The 16,340-nt window shown below is 40.6% G+C and overlaps 1 protein-coding gene across 2 annotated transcripts in view; it reads left to right on the top strand.

Annotated features, from left to right (window-relative positions):
- Positions 1 to 16,340, top strand: part of CERK (ceramide kinase) — a 79,668-nt gene that overhangs the window by 55,279 nt on the left and 8,049 nt on the right. For both annotated transcript variants that reach the window (XM_044984593.1, XM_044984585.1), the window contains exons 7-10: positions 1,099 to 1,173; positions 2,164 to 2,316; positions 10,012 to 10,117; positions 11,836 to 11,906. In XM_044984593.1, coding sequence (XP_044840528.1) covers positions 1,099 to 1,173; positions 2,164 to 2,316; positions 10,012 to 10,117; positions 11,836 to 11,906 — 405 coding nt within the window. The remainder of the gene's footprint in view (positions 1 to 1,098; positions 1,174 to 2,163; positions 2,317 to 10,011; positions 10,118 to 11,835; positions 11,907 to 16,340) is intronic.

Below are 16,340 nucleotides of genomic sequence, written 5' to 3'. Positions count from 1 at the left end.
GGGAAGCCACCTGGGGCTTTGCCTCCCTTTTCTCTGCTGGGAGCAGGGGAAGCTGCCCAGGGCTTCTTGCCCCCCCCCCCCCAGAGAGCAGGGTCTGGGCCCCGGGCTTCTCTCCCCAGCTCCCAGCCAGGAGCAGGGTCCATTCTCACCCAATTCCCAGCTTGGGAGTGGGGTCCAGCCAATCTGGCTCCTCGCCTCGGTTCCCAGCCGGGAGCATGGTCCAGCTGCCTGGGCTTCTTTCCCCATCTCCCAGCCAGGAGTGGGGTCTAGCTGCCCACAGCTCCCAGCCAGGAGCAGGATCCATTTTTGCCCCAGCTGGAAGCAGGGTCCAGTCACCCAGCTCTCCAGTGATGTGGGGGGCAGCTGGGCTATAGCTGCCCAGCTTTCTTGTCAATTTCACAGCTCTGCTGGACAAGAGCGCTAACAGCGATGTAAGTAACACAGTGTTCACACAGACACTGTGTCACCCTAACTACACTGACATAAACCCAACGCCTCTCGTGGAAGTGGAATTATTATGTCGGTGTAGTAGGGCACTTACATCAACAGGACAAGGCTGTAGTGTAGACACTGACATAATTAGGCCTTACGTCGACCTAACTCTGTAGACTAGATCAGGCCTTAGTGATGAAAAAGCAATACCTAAAGGTGCATCCCTATGTCCTAAGGAATTGTGCCCTAAGGCTGTGAATTGACTGGTATGGAGTGGGTTGCTTTATCTTTTTTTTTTTTTTAATGAGGTTCCATTGAGCAGGAATTTCTGAACTTGGGGTGCAAAGTGGCAGCAGCTGCCACTCCTGTCCATAGGCTGAGATAAAGGCTGTGCGTGTCCTTTCACTGAGGTAGAAGCTGATTCTGTCTCCCCAAATCCAGCATTCTTCAGTGCATAAAATGGAAGTATGTGGACTATGTTCAGACAGGAGTAAATTTCACTTAGAGAGGAAATCAATGTTTTAATTTAGATCACATTATTTATTATAATTTTCATATCCATATTATTGCTTGGATATAATGTTTTTATCTGAATGACCACATGTATAGAGCAGTATTCTCTGTATTATTAAAATATGAAAAATTAAAAGCATTCCTTTTTTACAGGTTCAACAGACTGCATATGCTATGCAACAGTTGGTGTCACTGATCCAGTAACATCAGCACTACATATTATTGTAGGTAGGTATTCAGCTTACAGGTCATTAACTTCTTTTCAAGACCTTAACATATCCAGAACGATCATCATTTCTGTTGTGTATAAATATAGCTTGATTGTAATAAATAAATAGATAAATAAAGTATGAGATATTTGCTAGTGATATATGTGATGCTAAAGAGAGCTGAATTAAGACTGGATGAGCATTTCTGTTTTAACCCACTGTTTTCAGATGATCATAACTTTCTGAAACTTTAACTTTTGGTATATACGTTTTTGTGGATTTTGTCTGGCATGCACAGAGCAATACACAGTAGTAGACTATGATTTAAAGTTGTAGAAAATGTTATGGTATATTGTAAACAAGAAATAAATTATTATGTACTTTAAAACTATTGTAATGAAGAAGTATAAAGAGCAGCATTAAGATTTTGCATGCAACCTTAATTTCAGCATTTCCTGGCTTTCAAAAGTTTAACTGTTGTAATCCAAATACCTGATCTTGCAAAGATTTATGCAAATACTTAACTTCATGCACTGTGAGTAGTCCCACTGAAGTGAGCATAAAGCTAAGCACCTGTGGACATCTTTGCAGGATTGGGGCCCTCATGTGCTCTGGACATAGTGTTTGGCCCAGAATATTAAATGTAGGTGTAGATTTGTATTTTTTTAAGTATTGCTTTTTTTTGTTTATGCTGAAATATAGAATTAGCCCAAATACATTACATTAAGCAACTTCAAAAATGGTAGGATTCAGCAAGATACTGCTGTTGTCTCTTCCACCCCACTCCAGTGTCTCCCATTGGTACACTGGCCTCCTTGTGTCTTCATTATTTTTCCTCATTTAACAATATATGGCATTGTTAGTCTTGCAGAATGTTTCTCTTTTTCTCTGTTGCATGTTTTATAAGGTTGCTCTCAATTGAAAAAAAAAGTTTAATGTTAAAAATTAGTATCAGATTTGAAACAAAGAAACTTTTAACTGAGATAAAGCCTGGAATTTCTGTTAACAGGTGATTCTCAGCCTCTGGACGTCTCCTCCATACATCACAACAACACATTTCTTAAGTACTCTGTGTCACTATTGGGTTATGGTTTTTATGGCGATATACTAAAAGACAGTGAAAAGAAGCGGTGGATGGGTACGATCAGATATGACTTTTCAGGTAACTTTTGTGTAATTACTACATCCTTACGTAGAAAATCTAAAAATAATGGAGTGCTGGATAACTTCTCTGTAAGTAAACTTCTGTGAAGCTTTTCAAAAATAAGAGCCAGACTGAATCAAACGGAAATTCCCTAGGGCAGCACCAAGCCCATTGGATCTCATTAATAGTCTAGCCTTTTGCATGCTTAGCACATCATAACATGGAGGCATCCTAAATAGCTCCAAAATGAAGGTTACGCTGAGTTTTTGGTTTAACTCTGGGCTTCAGTCTCTTTATTTCTTAATATTTTACCTATGATAAAAAATAAATGTTTCAAATAACCAAAACTGTGGACAACTTACTCTGATTATACCAATTTAATTTCCTGGAAAGTTATAAATTAATATTTTCAATATTTTGGGAGCTGGAAAGGGTTTAAAAAGACTTGGTTTTTGAAATGTTACAACTGGTGTCTAATCTGTTTTTCAGACTATTGTGATTAACAAGTGGCTTTGTTTTAACACTTGAAGTTGCATATAGATACAGTTCTTCTTCAAGTGGTGGTCCCTATTGAATTCCACTGTGGGTTACACATGTGTGCCATATGCCTGGAGTCAGAGAAATTGAAATTGGGGGGGCATGTACAAGGGGGGACAAGCAGGGGCACAGCCCCCCCGAGTAATCATCTCCACCACCGCTTCCAGCTTCTTCTCCAGCCTCCTCCCCTCCACACACATCCCCCTCACCTCAGGATTCCCTAAACTCTATCCTGGCACAGGCATATTTGCCCATGGACAAATTTCAGGCAGTGAATAACATCATAGTTTGCATCATGAACAACCCTTGTGAACCAGCCAAGACTTGTCTGTCTCTACTTGGCCACATGGCCTTGTGCACTTATGTGACCCTCCCTTTGGAAGACTTCACCTTTGTTGCCTTCAGACAGGGCTACAGTTCATGTACTCAGTGAGTCGCCACTCCATGAACCTCATGCTGACAGTCCTGTCCAAGGTACTGTCCTCCCTCCTGTGGTGGACAGACCCATATCACATACACATGGGAGTCCCCTTTCTTCCCTCTTCCCCAGACAAAACTATCATCATTGATGCACGTCTGCTAGGCTGGGAAGTCCATATGGACAATAGCACAACACAAGGGACATGGACATCTTGAGAATCCAGGATGCCCATCAATATCCTGGAACTTCCCTCAGTAAGGAAGGCGTGCGAATTCTTTCTTCCACTCATTCGCTCTCATCCTGATCATTTCAGACAGCATCACCACTGTTTTCTATATCAACATACCAGGGGGAGCAAAATCCACTGCTCTATGCGCAGACGCAGTCAATCTCTGGAACTGGCGCATCAGCAATCAGATCACTCTATCCACAGCCTATCTTCTGGGGATGGAGAAATGTGCTCACAGGTTCACCTAGCAGATATTTTTCAATCGATCATGAGTGGGAACTTCACAAAGAAGTGCTATATGACATCTTCACACAGTGGGGGACCCCCAATCAGAGACCTATTCACTTCTCAGACAAACAGCAATATATTGCTCAAGGGTGCCCTCGGTTACTGCTCCCAGGGCAATGCTCTCCTTCTCTCCTAGTCAGACCAACTAAACTACGCCTTCCGTCCACTACTGCTCCTACTCTGGGAGGACGCTACACAAAATCCAGTGAGATAAGGAGGTGGTCACTCTGATTGCCCCCTTCTGGCCCAGATATTTCTGGTTCCCCAGTCTCCTGCACATGTCATCCTGTCCACCAATTACCATCCTCAACTTCCCCAATCTTCTCACCCAGTACACCAGCAGGATCAAGCATCCCAATCCACGACCACTCCACCTCAGAGCATGGTATTGGATGGGCATCGACCTTAGAACACATATGTTCCTCAGCAGTAGAGGACATTGTCTTTAAAGGTGGAAAAGACTCCACTAGACAATGTTACTGGACTTAAATGGAAATGCTTTTTGTCTTGGGCACAACATAAATGTGTTATACCAGAAGCTGCAAAGTTTCCCTAATCCTGGACTACATTCTATCTTTAAAGACATTGGGTCTCTCCCTCAGCTCCTCGTGAGTCCACCTGGTGGCGGTTAGCACGTTCCATCCTTCTACGGAGGTTTACTTGTTTTTATGCTAACGCTTGATTTTCAAAAGGCCTCCTAAGAACCTTCCCCCTCTCCAAATGATCGCGCCTCAATGGGACCTGAATCTGGTACTCTCAGTACTATGAACCCACCCACCCCCTTTTGAACCAATGGTGTTTTGCTCCATATCCCTCCTCTCCATGAAAGTCTCCATTCTATACTATCACTTCAGGAAGATGCATCGGTGAATTTGGAGCAATGATGGCAGATGTGCCTGTGACAGGTTCCCCTCAGGGTGCCGCCTGGAACTGGGGTACCACTTAGCCCCCTGACCTATCAGCCTGGGTTCCCACCCAGTAATGCTATGATAAACTGAAGACACACTCCCACTTTCACCAGCACACAGGGACACACCCAGCTGTCCTTTTCTGACCAGCCCCTGCATGGGAAGGCTATACAGCTTGGGCACTTACCAGCTTCTCAGGCGCACCCCCCCTCTGGAGGATAAACCCAAAATTGTACCTTCTTGCACTGCACAGACAAATGTACAGCATAAGCTCATGAAATTTGCTCTCTCCCTCAATGTGGAGAGAGAGATGCAGCAGCTTTCTTCCCCAAGTTATAATTTCCACACACTGATTTTAGACCAAACAAAAGCAAGTTTTAACTACAAAAGATAGATTTTAAGTGATTATAAGAGATAGCAAACAGATCAAAGCAGATTACCTTGCAAATATACAAAAACACAATCTAAGGGTTAATATACTAAAGGGATTGGATATGAGTAGCAAATTCTCACCCTAAATGTTGATTTAGGCAATTTGCAGAGATTCTTGAGGGCAAGCTGCACTTGCTTGCAGGTTAAAACCCCAGGTATTCTTTTCACAGGCAAGAAATCCCTCTAGCCTGGGTTCACAGGCAAGAAATCCCTCTACCCTTCTTCCCAATTCAGTCCTTGTTTCTCAGGTGTTTTCAGGAGTCTTCTTGGGTGGGAAGTCAGTGAAGAACCATGATGATGTCACACCCCTGCCATAAATAGCTTTTGCATATGGCAGGAACCTTTTGTCTCCAGGCTTAGTTCCCATTCCTTTCATTGGAAAAACACTGGTATTTCAAGATGGAGTCCAGTACCGGGTGATTTGGTCACATGTCCCTGTAGGGTCACAGCAGCCATAATTTGGAAGCTGTTTGTAGCATCCTCAGGAAGGCTCCCCGGTGGGAGATTAGCATTTTCTAAGACCTATTGTTCTCCCTAATGGCCTTCCCAGTCTGCCATCTAGACTGACTGCATTCTGCCTAGTGGGCATTCCCCTGGTGTAAACTCATTTGTAATAGATGCATAGACAATATTCCTAATTTCAGACACCAAAATGATACATGCATACAAATAGGATAATCATATTCAGTGAATCAACCTTTTCAACAATATCTTACATGATCCATCTTGCATAAAATACATCATAGTTATGCCATAATCATATCATAGCATAATATCTCTATGAAGAATATGGGGCATAGTGTCACAACACCACTCACAGTATTCCACCAGGATACAGTCTCCTTACACCTACACCTGAATTTTTTTCCAAAAGTAGTCTCCCAGTTTCATATTAACCAGTCCATTCACTTAGCTGTTTTTCTTTCTGTAACCACACATCTGCAGAAGAATGTAGATTCCATTCCCTCGATGTCCAACAAGCTTTGGCCTTTTACCTGCAGTGAACAAAAACAGTCAGGCTGTCCCCTAGACTGTTTATTGTGGTAGCAGAGAGAATCAGGGGACAGGGCCTTTCCACCCAGAGACTCTCCAATGGATTTCCAGCTGCATTAAACTCTGCTCCCTGCTGTTGAATCTACCTTCCCCCACTAGGGTATGGGCTCACTCCCCTACTGCTCAAGCAATGCTATGGCATCCCTTTAAAACATGCCTTTGATAGACATAAGTAAAGCAGCCATGTGGAATTCCGTCCACATGTTCGCAACACACTATGCCTTGCTGCAAGTCATGGTGACAGATGCCTCCTTTGGAATGGTGGTCTTCCACACAACCCTTCTGTCCTCATCCTCGCACCCTCCTCCCACGTAGGTAGTGCTTGTCAATCATCCACAGTGGAATACAATAGGAACCATCACTCAGAGAAGAAGAGAAGAGGAGGTTATTTACCTGTAACTGGAGGTTCTTTGAAATGTGTGGTACCTATCTGTATTCCACTTCCTGCCCTCCTTCCCCTCCACTTCAGATCTGTCAGATTCGTGGTGGAGAAGGAACTGGAGATGCAGTCAGTCCACCACCCTTTATCACTCTTTATCACCTTGGTCAGAGACATGACGTGAGCCGGGGCACATCTGCGGAACAGCTGACCCTACTTTCAAATTTTCTGATTGTGGGCCCATGGTGCACATGTGTAACCCACAGTGGAATACAGCTAGGGACTACACATCTTGAAAAACCTCCAGTTACAGGTATGTAACCTTCGCATCTACAACTAAAATTTCATTGATAGGCTAACTTGGTGAGTAAAGTGAAGAAAGTTCCTAGTATTGTTCATCACAATTGTTTTCATTCACATTATGGAAGCTGACAGGTTAAGCAAAATTCGTTAAATGTCAACATCTGATAGTTTCCATGCTAGTTATTGTCCAGGTTTTACTAATAGCACAGTTCTTGTTAATGAGCTCTTCGTAAGAGTGATATCAAATATCAACCTTAACATTCTGTAACCAGTTTTAGTAGGGGAGCTTGGGAATGTTTTTTGTCTGAGAACAAGTATGTTAGTGATGCAAGGAGTAAGGGCAATAAGCAACATGTGAGGATAGAAAATGAACCAATGAACACAAATGTTCCTCTTCTCATAGAAAATATGATATTAGAGTTTCAAGGAGAAAAAAAATGGAGCCAGGTATTGGATTAGCTGTAGAGAATGAGGCGGTTGGGCGTGAAAGAGCAGTGGAGCTACAGGAATGTGGAGGAAGCATCTATACCTACAGAACATTATTTTCCTAAATTCTGTAAATCATGTTGGCCAGAAAAAACAAGTTTGGGTTGGATTTTTTTTTTTTTAGGGGACGGGAGCTAGTGATCTTCAAATATTTCTACTCCTGTATTTCTTCTTTATCCCCCTTTCTTAAGACTGTTTGCCAAAGTGTGTGTAAATCCAGGAATATACTCATTCAATTTTATATTTGACCTTCATATTGTAGTGTTTCTCACTTTCACAGAGACTTTTGGAAATTAATATCTGAATTTTAATTGTGGGTGTACTCTCCATTCTTTAACCCTATAAACCCAGTGGTTATGCTCCTGGGAAGTACTGTTTATGTCCCCTCTCCTTTAAAAACAAAAACTAATGTTTTTGCCCTATCTAGGCCATTGAAATTCATGGAAGTTGTATAGCTAAGTGCCATAGCTGGCTTTAAAAGTATGGGCCACTATTTTTGTTGTTCAAGTAATAATTAAGGAAAATGATGGAGAGATGTAATAAGAAAAGCCAAAGAGGAGTTTGAAGAACGGCTAGCCAAAAACTCCAGAGGTAATAACAAAATGTTTTTTAAGTACATCAGAAGCAGGAAGCCTGCTAAACAACCAGTGGGGCCCCTTGACGATCAAAATCCAAAAGGAGCGCTTAAAGACGATAAACTCATTGCAGAGAAACTAAATGAATTCTTTGCTTCAGTCTTCACGGCTGAGGATGTTAGGGAGATTCCCAAACCTGAGCTGGCTTTTGTAGGTGACAAATCTGAGGAACTGTCACAGATTGAACTGTCACTAGAGGAGGTTTTGGAATTAATTGATAAACTTAACATTAACAAGTCACCGGGACCAGATGGCATTCACCCAAGAGTTCTGAAAGACTCAAATGTTAAGTTGCGGAACTATTAACTAAGGTTTGTAACCTGTCCTTTAAATCGGCTTCTGTACCCGATGACTGGAAGTTAGCTAATGTAACGCCAATATTTTAAAAGGGCCATAGAGGTGATCCTGGCAATTACAGACCGGTAGGTCTGTACCGGGCAAATTAGTCAAAACAATAGTTAAAAATAAAATTGTCAGACACATAGAAAAACATAAACTGTTGAGCAATAGTCAACATGGTTTCTGTAAAGGGAAATCGTGTCTTACTAATCTATTAGAGTTCTTTGAAGGGGTCAACAAACAGGTGGACAAGGGGGATCCAGTGGACATAGTGTACTTAGATTTCCAGAAAGCCTTTGACAAGGTCCCTCACCAAAGGCTCTTACGTAAATTAAGCTGTCATGGGATAAAAGGGAAGGTCCTTTCATGGATTGAGAACTGGTTAAAAGACAGGGAACAAAGGGTAGGAATTAATGGTAAATTCTCAGAATGGAGAGGGGTAACTAGTGGTGTTCCCCAAGGGTCAGTCCTAGGACCAATCCTATTCAATTTATTCATAAATGATCTGGAGAAAGGGGTAAACAATGAGGTGGCAAAGTTTGCAGATGATACTAAACTACTCAAGATAGTTAAGACCAAAGCAGATTGTGAAGAACTTCAAAAAGATCTCACAAAACTAAGTGATTGGGTAACAAAATGGCAAATGAAATTTAATGTGGATAAATGTAACGTAATGCACATTGGAAAAAATAACCCCAACTATACATACAATATGATGGGGGCTAATTCAGCTACAACAAATCAGGAAAAAGATCTTGGAGTCATCATGGATAGTTCTCTGAAGATGTCCACGCAGTGTGCAGAGGCAGTCAAAAAAGCAAACAGGATGTTAGGAATCATTAAAAAGGGGATAGAGAATAAGACTGAGAATATATTATTGCCCTTATATAAATCCATGGTACGCCCACACCTCGAATACTGTGTACAGATGTGGTCTCCTCACCTCAAAAAAGATATTCTAGCACTAGAAAAGGTTCAGAAAAGGGCAACTAAAATGATTAGGGGTTTGGAGAGAGTCCCATACGAGGAAAGATTAAAGAGGCTAGGACTCTTCAGCTTGGAAAAGAGGAGACTAAGGGGGGATATGATAGAGGTATATAAAATCATGAGTGATGTTGAGAAAGTGGATAAGGAAAAGTTATTTACTTATTCCCATAATACAAGAACTAGGGGTCACCAAATGAAATAAATAGGCAGCAGGTTTAAAACAAATAAAAGGAAGTTCTTCTTCACACAGCTCACAGTCAACTTGTGGAACTCCTTTGCCCGAGGAGGTTGTGAAGGCTAGGACTATAACAATGTTTAAAAGAGAACTGGATAAATTCATGGTGGCTAAGTCCATAAATGACTATTAGCCAGGATGGGTAAGAATGGTGTCCCTAGCCTCTGTTCGTCAGAGGATGGAGATGGATGGCAGGAGAGAGATCACTTGATCATTGCCTGTTAGGTTCACTCTCTCTGGGGCACCTGGCATTGGCCACCGTCGGTAGACAGATACTGGGCTAGATGGACCTTTGGTCTGACCCGGTACGGCCATTCTTATGTTCTTATGTTCTTAGAGGTATTGTTCACCTTCCACCTAGTCTAAAAGTTCCAGAAGAGCAAAGAGATGTGGAATTGAGGAGAGCAACTCTTTTCTTGCGATTCCTGGTAGAGGAAATGGAACTAAAACTAAAAGCTATGTAATGCTGTTTTTTTAAAAGGTTTCAAGACGTTTCTCTCTCATCATTACTATGAGGGAACAGTTTCCTTTCTACCAGCAAAACACACACTGGGATCTCCAAGAGATAAGAAAAGATGCAGAACAGGGTAGGTTAATATTTCTCTGTTGTTACTACACACAAACTGTTTAAAAAAGGATCAGAACCGAGAGTTTAAATTTTGATAAACTATTCACTTTCATTTTGTGCATGATCTAACAAAAAAAAGTAATATAGAGCATTTATTTATTTATTTTGGGTACAGATAAGGGCAGTTTTGTTTTCTCCATATCCAGAAACATGCTATGGAAGAGCTGAGTTTTATAAAAAGAAGTGCAGTTCCTTGATTATCAAATAGACCACTTAATTTTTCTAGGTCAGCAGACAAAGTAAACTCTTCAAAACAAAAAGAAACCCTAGAACTAGCTTGCATTACAAAAATGTGTCTATTGACCAGCTGACGTATTTCATTCTGCATTACTAAAGGAAGCAAAATAGAAACACTCAAGGGCACATGTCATGTAAACACTAGCAAAAGACAAATCCAAAAGCCTTTTAGCTTCCTACAAACAAGGAAGTAATTACAGGCCTCAGATCCTGGAAAGACTTAAGCATGTGAGTAGTCCCACTGAGGTAAAATCTTTTCAATTATCACAATATGACTCTTGAGGTTAATGTGACTACATACATGGTTCAGTCATTTCAGGGTTGGGACCTTGTTCTGTTCCCATTGAAGTAAATTGCAAAACTCAAACCCACATTAACTGGAGGCAGGATCCCCTAATACAGCCAAATATATTTTAATTAATCACTAGATTCCTTTTTTCCAATTCTATTAATAATTTTGCTCTAAGTTAGAACTGTCTTTGTCAATACTCATTGAGGTTAAAGAATCTGTTCCTGGCTTTGAGATAACAGACGTGGGTCTTTGATTTCAGTCAGTAGAGGCTCCTGGCTTTAGATCCAGGCATCCTGGGTACAGTCCCTGCTGCTGAACACCTACACAGGGAGAATCCTGTCCCACTCTACTAATGTCATATTGGGACCTTATGAAATTCCATAATTTTGTACAGACATTTTTCTTTCTACCTCCATTTTTAAGGTGTTTCACTTTTTTTCCATTTAAAAATGTTGAACCTAAAAATAATTATGAAATTAAAAAACCTTGTAAAAGCTAAGCAAGAGTTTCCAAGCAAATATACATTTAAAAAAAGTCATCTGAAATGGGGATCAGGCTTTCCTCAGCCCTTTGTTACTACTGTTAATGTTCTGCTCCCAACAGACTTAATGTGAGCCCTAGTCCTGCAGTCCAATCCAAGAGGACAGATAATTGAAATCAGAGAGGCTCTGCATGGGCATAAGAATCCATCTGTGTGGATCCATTTGGAGGAATGGGACCATGGTGTGGATGTGGGGAGGAGAGTCATACTGCACTTATGCTCACAATCCTATTCTGTTATCTGTACTCTGCTGTAGACTCTTGGGCGTGCATTACAGATCTCTTGGAATGGCAGCTCAGTTTGATTCCGATCCCTAGCAGAAAATAAAATTTTTAGTGTGACTTTTGCATAGTTTAAGTACTCACATAATCCATTATTGTATATGTATCCCTTTTAGGGACTGGGTATTTCTTACACAGATTTCTTTAGTGTAAATCCAAGCACTGAACTCTGTTTGAAGCACTTGGAATCTTTATATGCTAAAGAACAATGAATGTAGGCTGTGGTAAAAGTAATATTTTCCAAATGTGAAATAATTTAAGTAACTTATTTCAATAGTTGAGAAAAACATACTAAAATTAAACTGAACAATATTCTTGTTTTTCAGGTGCTTAATTTGCAGGCAAAGTAAGCAACAACCAGAGGAGCTACAGAAAAAATATGGATTAGAACATAATGGTAACATATTGAAGTGATAAATGTAAAGACTGTGTAGTGTTTCATTACAAAAAAATTCTTAAACACCTAGATCAGTTTCACTGTGTTTTAATTATTATAAACTAGCCTAGAATTCAGGATTCAAGCTGAAAAGAAGAATTTAAAGAAAAACCATAAGAAATTATCACCGTCCAACAATCCTTCTAATAAATATACTAATTCCTTGCACAGTTCAGTGGATCAGGCTTCTACTGCCTGAGAAGAAGAGTTTATTTTGTGGTCTCAACTAAATCCTAAATCATCTGAACTCTTATCACAAAATAACGCTTAATTTGCAAGCCCTGAGCTAGTGTGGAAGCTAAATTGCCTCCTAAATAGATGTCTGGTCAGATAGCAGTTAAGGTTTTGTACTTTATCAGCAGTAAAGTTCATTGTAAATAAACAGTTATACATTTTAAAAATTGTAAGTATCATGCTGTGAACATGGACTATAACAACCTACTTAACATCTTTCTCAGTGACACCCTACCAGTTCTCTGTACAGACTACATGTGTTGTTCCTGCCGGAGAAAAACTCAGTTCTCACTTTTTGGTTGGGTGCAGCAAAGTCAGATACTTTATTTTCTCAAGTAATTGCATAGAGGGAGGGAGTGCGCTAGGACACAGGGTCTCCCCCTCCTAGGCAGGTCTCTCTCCAGGTAAACAATTACAGCAAGCATTTATACCTTTTGTTACATACAATAATAAGCAACAGCTGCATTTTGTTTATACATAGGCCATCTTGATATCTTATTTTTCTCACTTCTATTTAGACGCTAGTCTGAATTCCACCTTATCGACACAAGGTCGCAACAATTTCTCACACAGTTCTTTCCCATTCGCCTCACACAATCCTCACTTCTTCAAATCTTGCGTTATTAGGGTTACAGCTAGCCTGACTCTTGCTAACAGAGACTGTCATGCATTAAGATCCCCTACAAATCCCTGCCAGTTCTTTCTCTACTTCCACATTCCTCATCTGGTGCTCCAATCATGTCAACCCCCTCTACATACATACACAGTTCCTTGAATTCCTGCATTGATTTTCAGTTTCCTTCCTCAGTACCTTCAGACTACTGCTCCTCCCCTTAAAGGCTCTGTGCAGCTCTGCTCCTGGCTGCATCACTTCGCCTGTAGCCCATTACTCCCTCACTTGTGCTCTAACGTCTTGGCAAATGTTGAACCTCTAGTAGACCCAAATTCAGACTAATGTAAATGGTGACTGAAACTAGCCCCTGGCCTCAATTTGACTGGAAACTAGCCCCTGGCCTCAATCTCCTCATGTAAATCCTTCTTCAGCGTTCTTGTCTTTTGGATAGACTTCCAGTGCTGACCTCTACTTCTGTTCTTCTTTGTTTTCTTAGGGCCTGATCCAAAGCCTGACTTCAATGGATCAAGGCCTTAAATATTAAACATAATGGACCAGATTCTCCAGTATATTGCAGTCATTTTGTGCAACATCACTGGTAGAGTCTGATCATAAAACTAGCATATCTAGCAACAAGGGTGTCGATTTATATGACAGGCCCACCTCCTGCTGCCAGTGTAAGAGTTGGCATGTTTTCAGGCTGCACTGATCCTCAGCTGCTATTTCAACCCCTTAAGATAGTTAGCAGCTGGAGTACATTAGAAGAACTCTCAGGTTGCTTTGATTTATGCCTAGGAACCAGCCCTGCTCACAGAGTACCTGAGCCAGTGCTTGTTGAAGGCAATAGGAGTCTTCTCTGGGCACTGGATGAGGCCCAGAATCCCCAAGATCAGGAGCGAAGGAGTATTTTTAGCAGTGTTTTTCATTCAGTATCTCTTACCACTGTTCTTCCTATGGGCATGCACCTCACATACAGCTGAAACCAAGATGAAACAGGTTTTCTTGTTGCTCTTTATGGTTATGTTACTTATTTTAACATTGCATAGTCCCTGGTAAGATGGAATTGCAAAAAATGTGACATTATATTGAGGAAATGTTTTATTTTAATCAGTTTTAGGAGCTTATCATATTTTATTAGAGTTCCAGGGTTGTTTCAAATTCCTGTTTTTCCTTCTAAATCTACATTAACTCAGCATCTTTATGTGCAGAAAGAAGTGGCAAGATGATGGTAATGTGTCATGTCACAGTAGAAGAAAATTATCTGATGTGTTGCTCAAAGACTCAACCCTACAGGGTTTAGAAGACTGTTGTGAAAGAGTAGTTCAGGGCCATCATGAAGGCTGCTAAGCATGGTGTTACACTAGTTATGATCCGATAACCATTGGCTCAGGAGAGTGGGACCTGCAAGCTAGTGAGCCAGGAATACTGTGGCCAGCATGTGTCATGAGGCATTAAGCCTCTCCTTGTGCAGAATACTAATTTTTTAGAGCACAGATACTGTCAGCAGCTGGTTCTCGTGGCTGTCCCAGCTCTTCTGTAAGCGAAGCAAATAAGCAAAGTGGAATAATCTGCTACTCTTGGTGTGGAGGAAAAATAACTAAAAAGATTAAAAAGGCCCCTGCACACATGCTTTGTATTCACTGGATTGCTCTCACTACCCTCCATCATGCCTGCTTCCCCCCTGCTCAGTTCAGCACAGGTTTAGAAATTTGCTCACATTGCTGAGCACTGAATGCATTTCTCAGTACTATGTAGAAGTCTCTCTGCAGGTGCTTAGCAAATGTTGAGTACTAGCACTTCTTTGTGTCTGCACAAGTAATTTCAGCAGCTTCCAGCAGCCTGCGGAGTCAAGGCCCAGATGAAAATTGCAATCAAATACTCTGAAACATCTCCATGTTTAATACTCCTATTGTATCATTCTGTAGCTATGTTTTCTTCAATTCAGTTGCCGAAGAATCTGGTGAGTGGAAGATTCAAAAAGTGGAAAATTCAAGTGAAGTTAGAAAAATTCATTTGCTTTCAAGAAATAACTCCCTCGGGCTCTTGCTTTCTCTCGGTTGCTGTTTAGATTGGAGAAAGATCAATTCAACGTTAATCCAACACTGGCAACAGATACTGCTTTTGAATACAAGCTATGCAAGCTGCACGATCAGGCTAATTCTTCTCTAAAACAGGCATGGCATCATTTGATCAAGTTGTTCAAAGAATATCAGAATTACAGTACAGATGAGGTCCTAAAATTCTACATTTAAGGCACAGAAAACCAACTCAGAGAGAAAACCATTAGTTATTGATTTACCAAAATGGCTAGAGGGGAAGAATGTTGTATTGCAGAATCCCTACAAATAGATATGTCACGTGGCTTCCATCTCCCCACTTTCCATTGATACAGTATATTATTGAGCTTGATCATCCAAGTTTATCTTCTTCGTTGGTTCCTTAATATTTCCTTTAACATACTCTACTCTAATCATCTATAGTGCTGCTTTTCTGTCTAGGTAGGTTCTTAAAACAGTGCTCATTACCATAGTCTCCAAGCATCTTTTGACTGGGTAGATGGTCATACAGAGGAGTCTGTCTTAAATATTTGAATCCACTTATATTTGGAAGGGATGTTTAAAAATGCCTTTATGGCCTTTTTAATTCATTGAGGGGATAAGGCAGAAAAGATGTAATCTTAAAACCAAAACATGCAATTTAACTTATTTTTCTGATATCTGACTCTTTTTCCTTACATTTTTTTTTAAATGCCATTTTTATGCAGTGTTTCCAGTGTAACAGTCCACTGTGTCTGGAGGAAAAATACTGCTACCTGGTAGTAAAATTGCTGCATCCAGACATTTAAACTGAGTCTGGTTATAATCTGTTAATACCCATAGCTTGGTCTTGAAGCTTCTCTACTATTTTTGTCTTTCAGTTACCTGGGCAGGCTTATAATACCTCACAGGTACCAATTCTGCCCTCAGTTAATCCCATGCAACTGCCAATGCCAGAAAAATGTTCAGATTTCCATCGTTGCCTCCTGAAACTTCAGCCATCACTGACCCCTGAATCATTTATCCTCCCTCTCATATTTTTTAAATTTATTTGAATAAATTTTGTGGCATGCAAAAAATCAAAACAGAATGGAACAAACAAACCACACACACACACTCTCTCTCTCTCTCTCTCTCTCTCAATTTTCCTGGATCAGCATCTTAATAAATGAATACGTTAATAAATTAAAAGTAAAACTCCAAAAAATTGCTCTCTCTCCCCTTGCTCCCTTTTTTTCAGTCAGCACCACTTTTTTTTTCTTTACTTTGATGTGGGTTAATCCCATGGCCATGAATGTTGAGTATATGGAATCTGAATTTGATATTCATGTGGCAGAAGTGTCAAGCATTTATGATATAAAGGAGAAGATCGTGTACCATTCTGGTGCTACAGACTCAGAAAAGAATGCTTAGTAGGAAGAAGTATGAAACATTACAATATCAACTTTGTGTGTGAATTCATGATAAAATATACAAAATACATTGTATTACTTAAGTTAGATACATATCCAT

Source organism: Mauremys mutica, chromosome 1 (genome assembly GCF_020497125.1).
Source record: "Mauremys mutica isolate MM-2020 ecotype Southern chromosome 1, ASM2049712v1, whole genome shotgun sequence".
NCBI lineage: Eukaryota > Metazoa > Chordata > Testudines > Geoemydidae > Mauremys > Mauremys mutica.
This window is presented reverse-complemented; position numbering and strand designations above follow the sequence as displayed.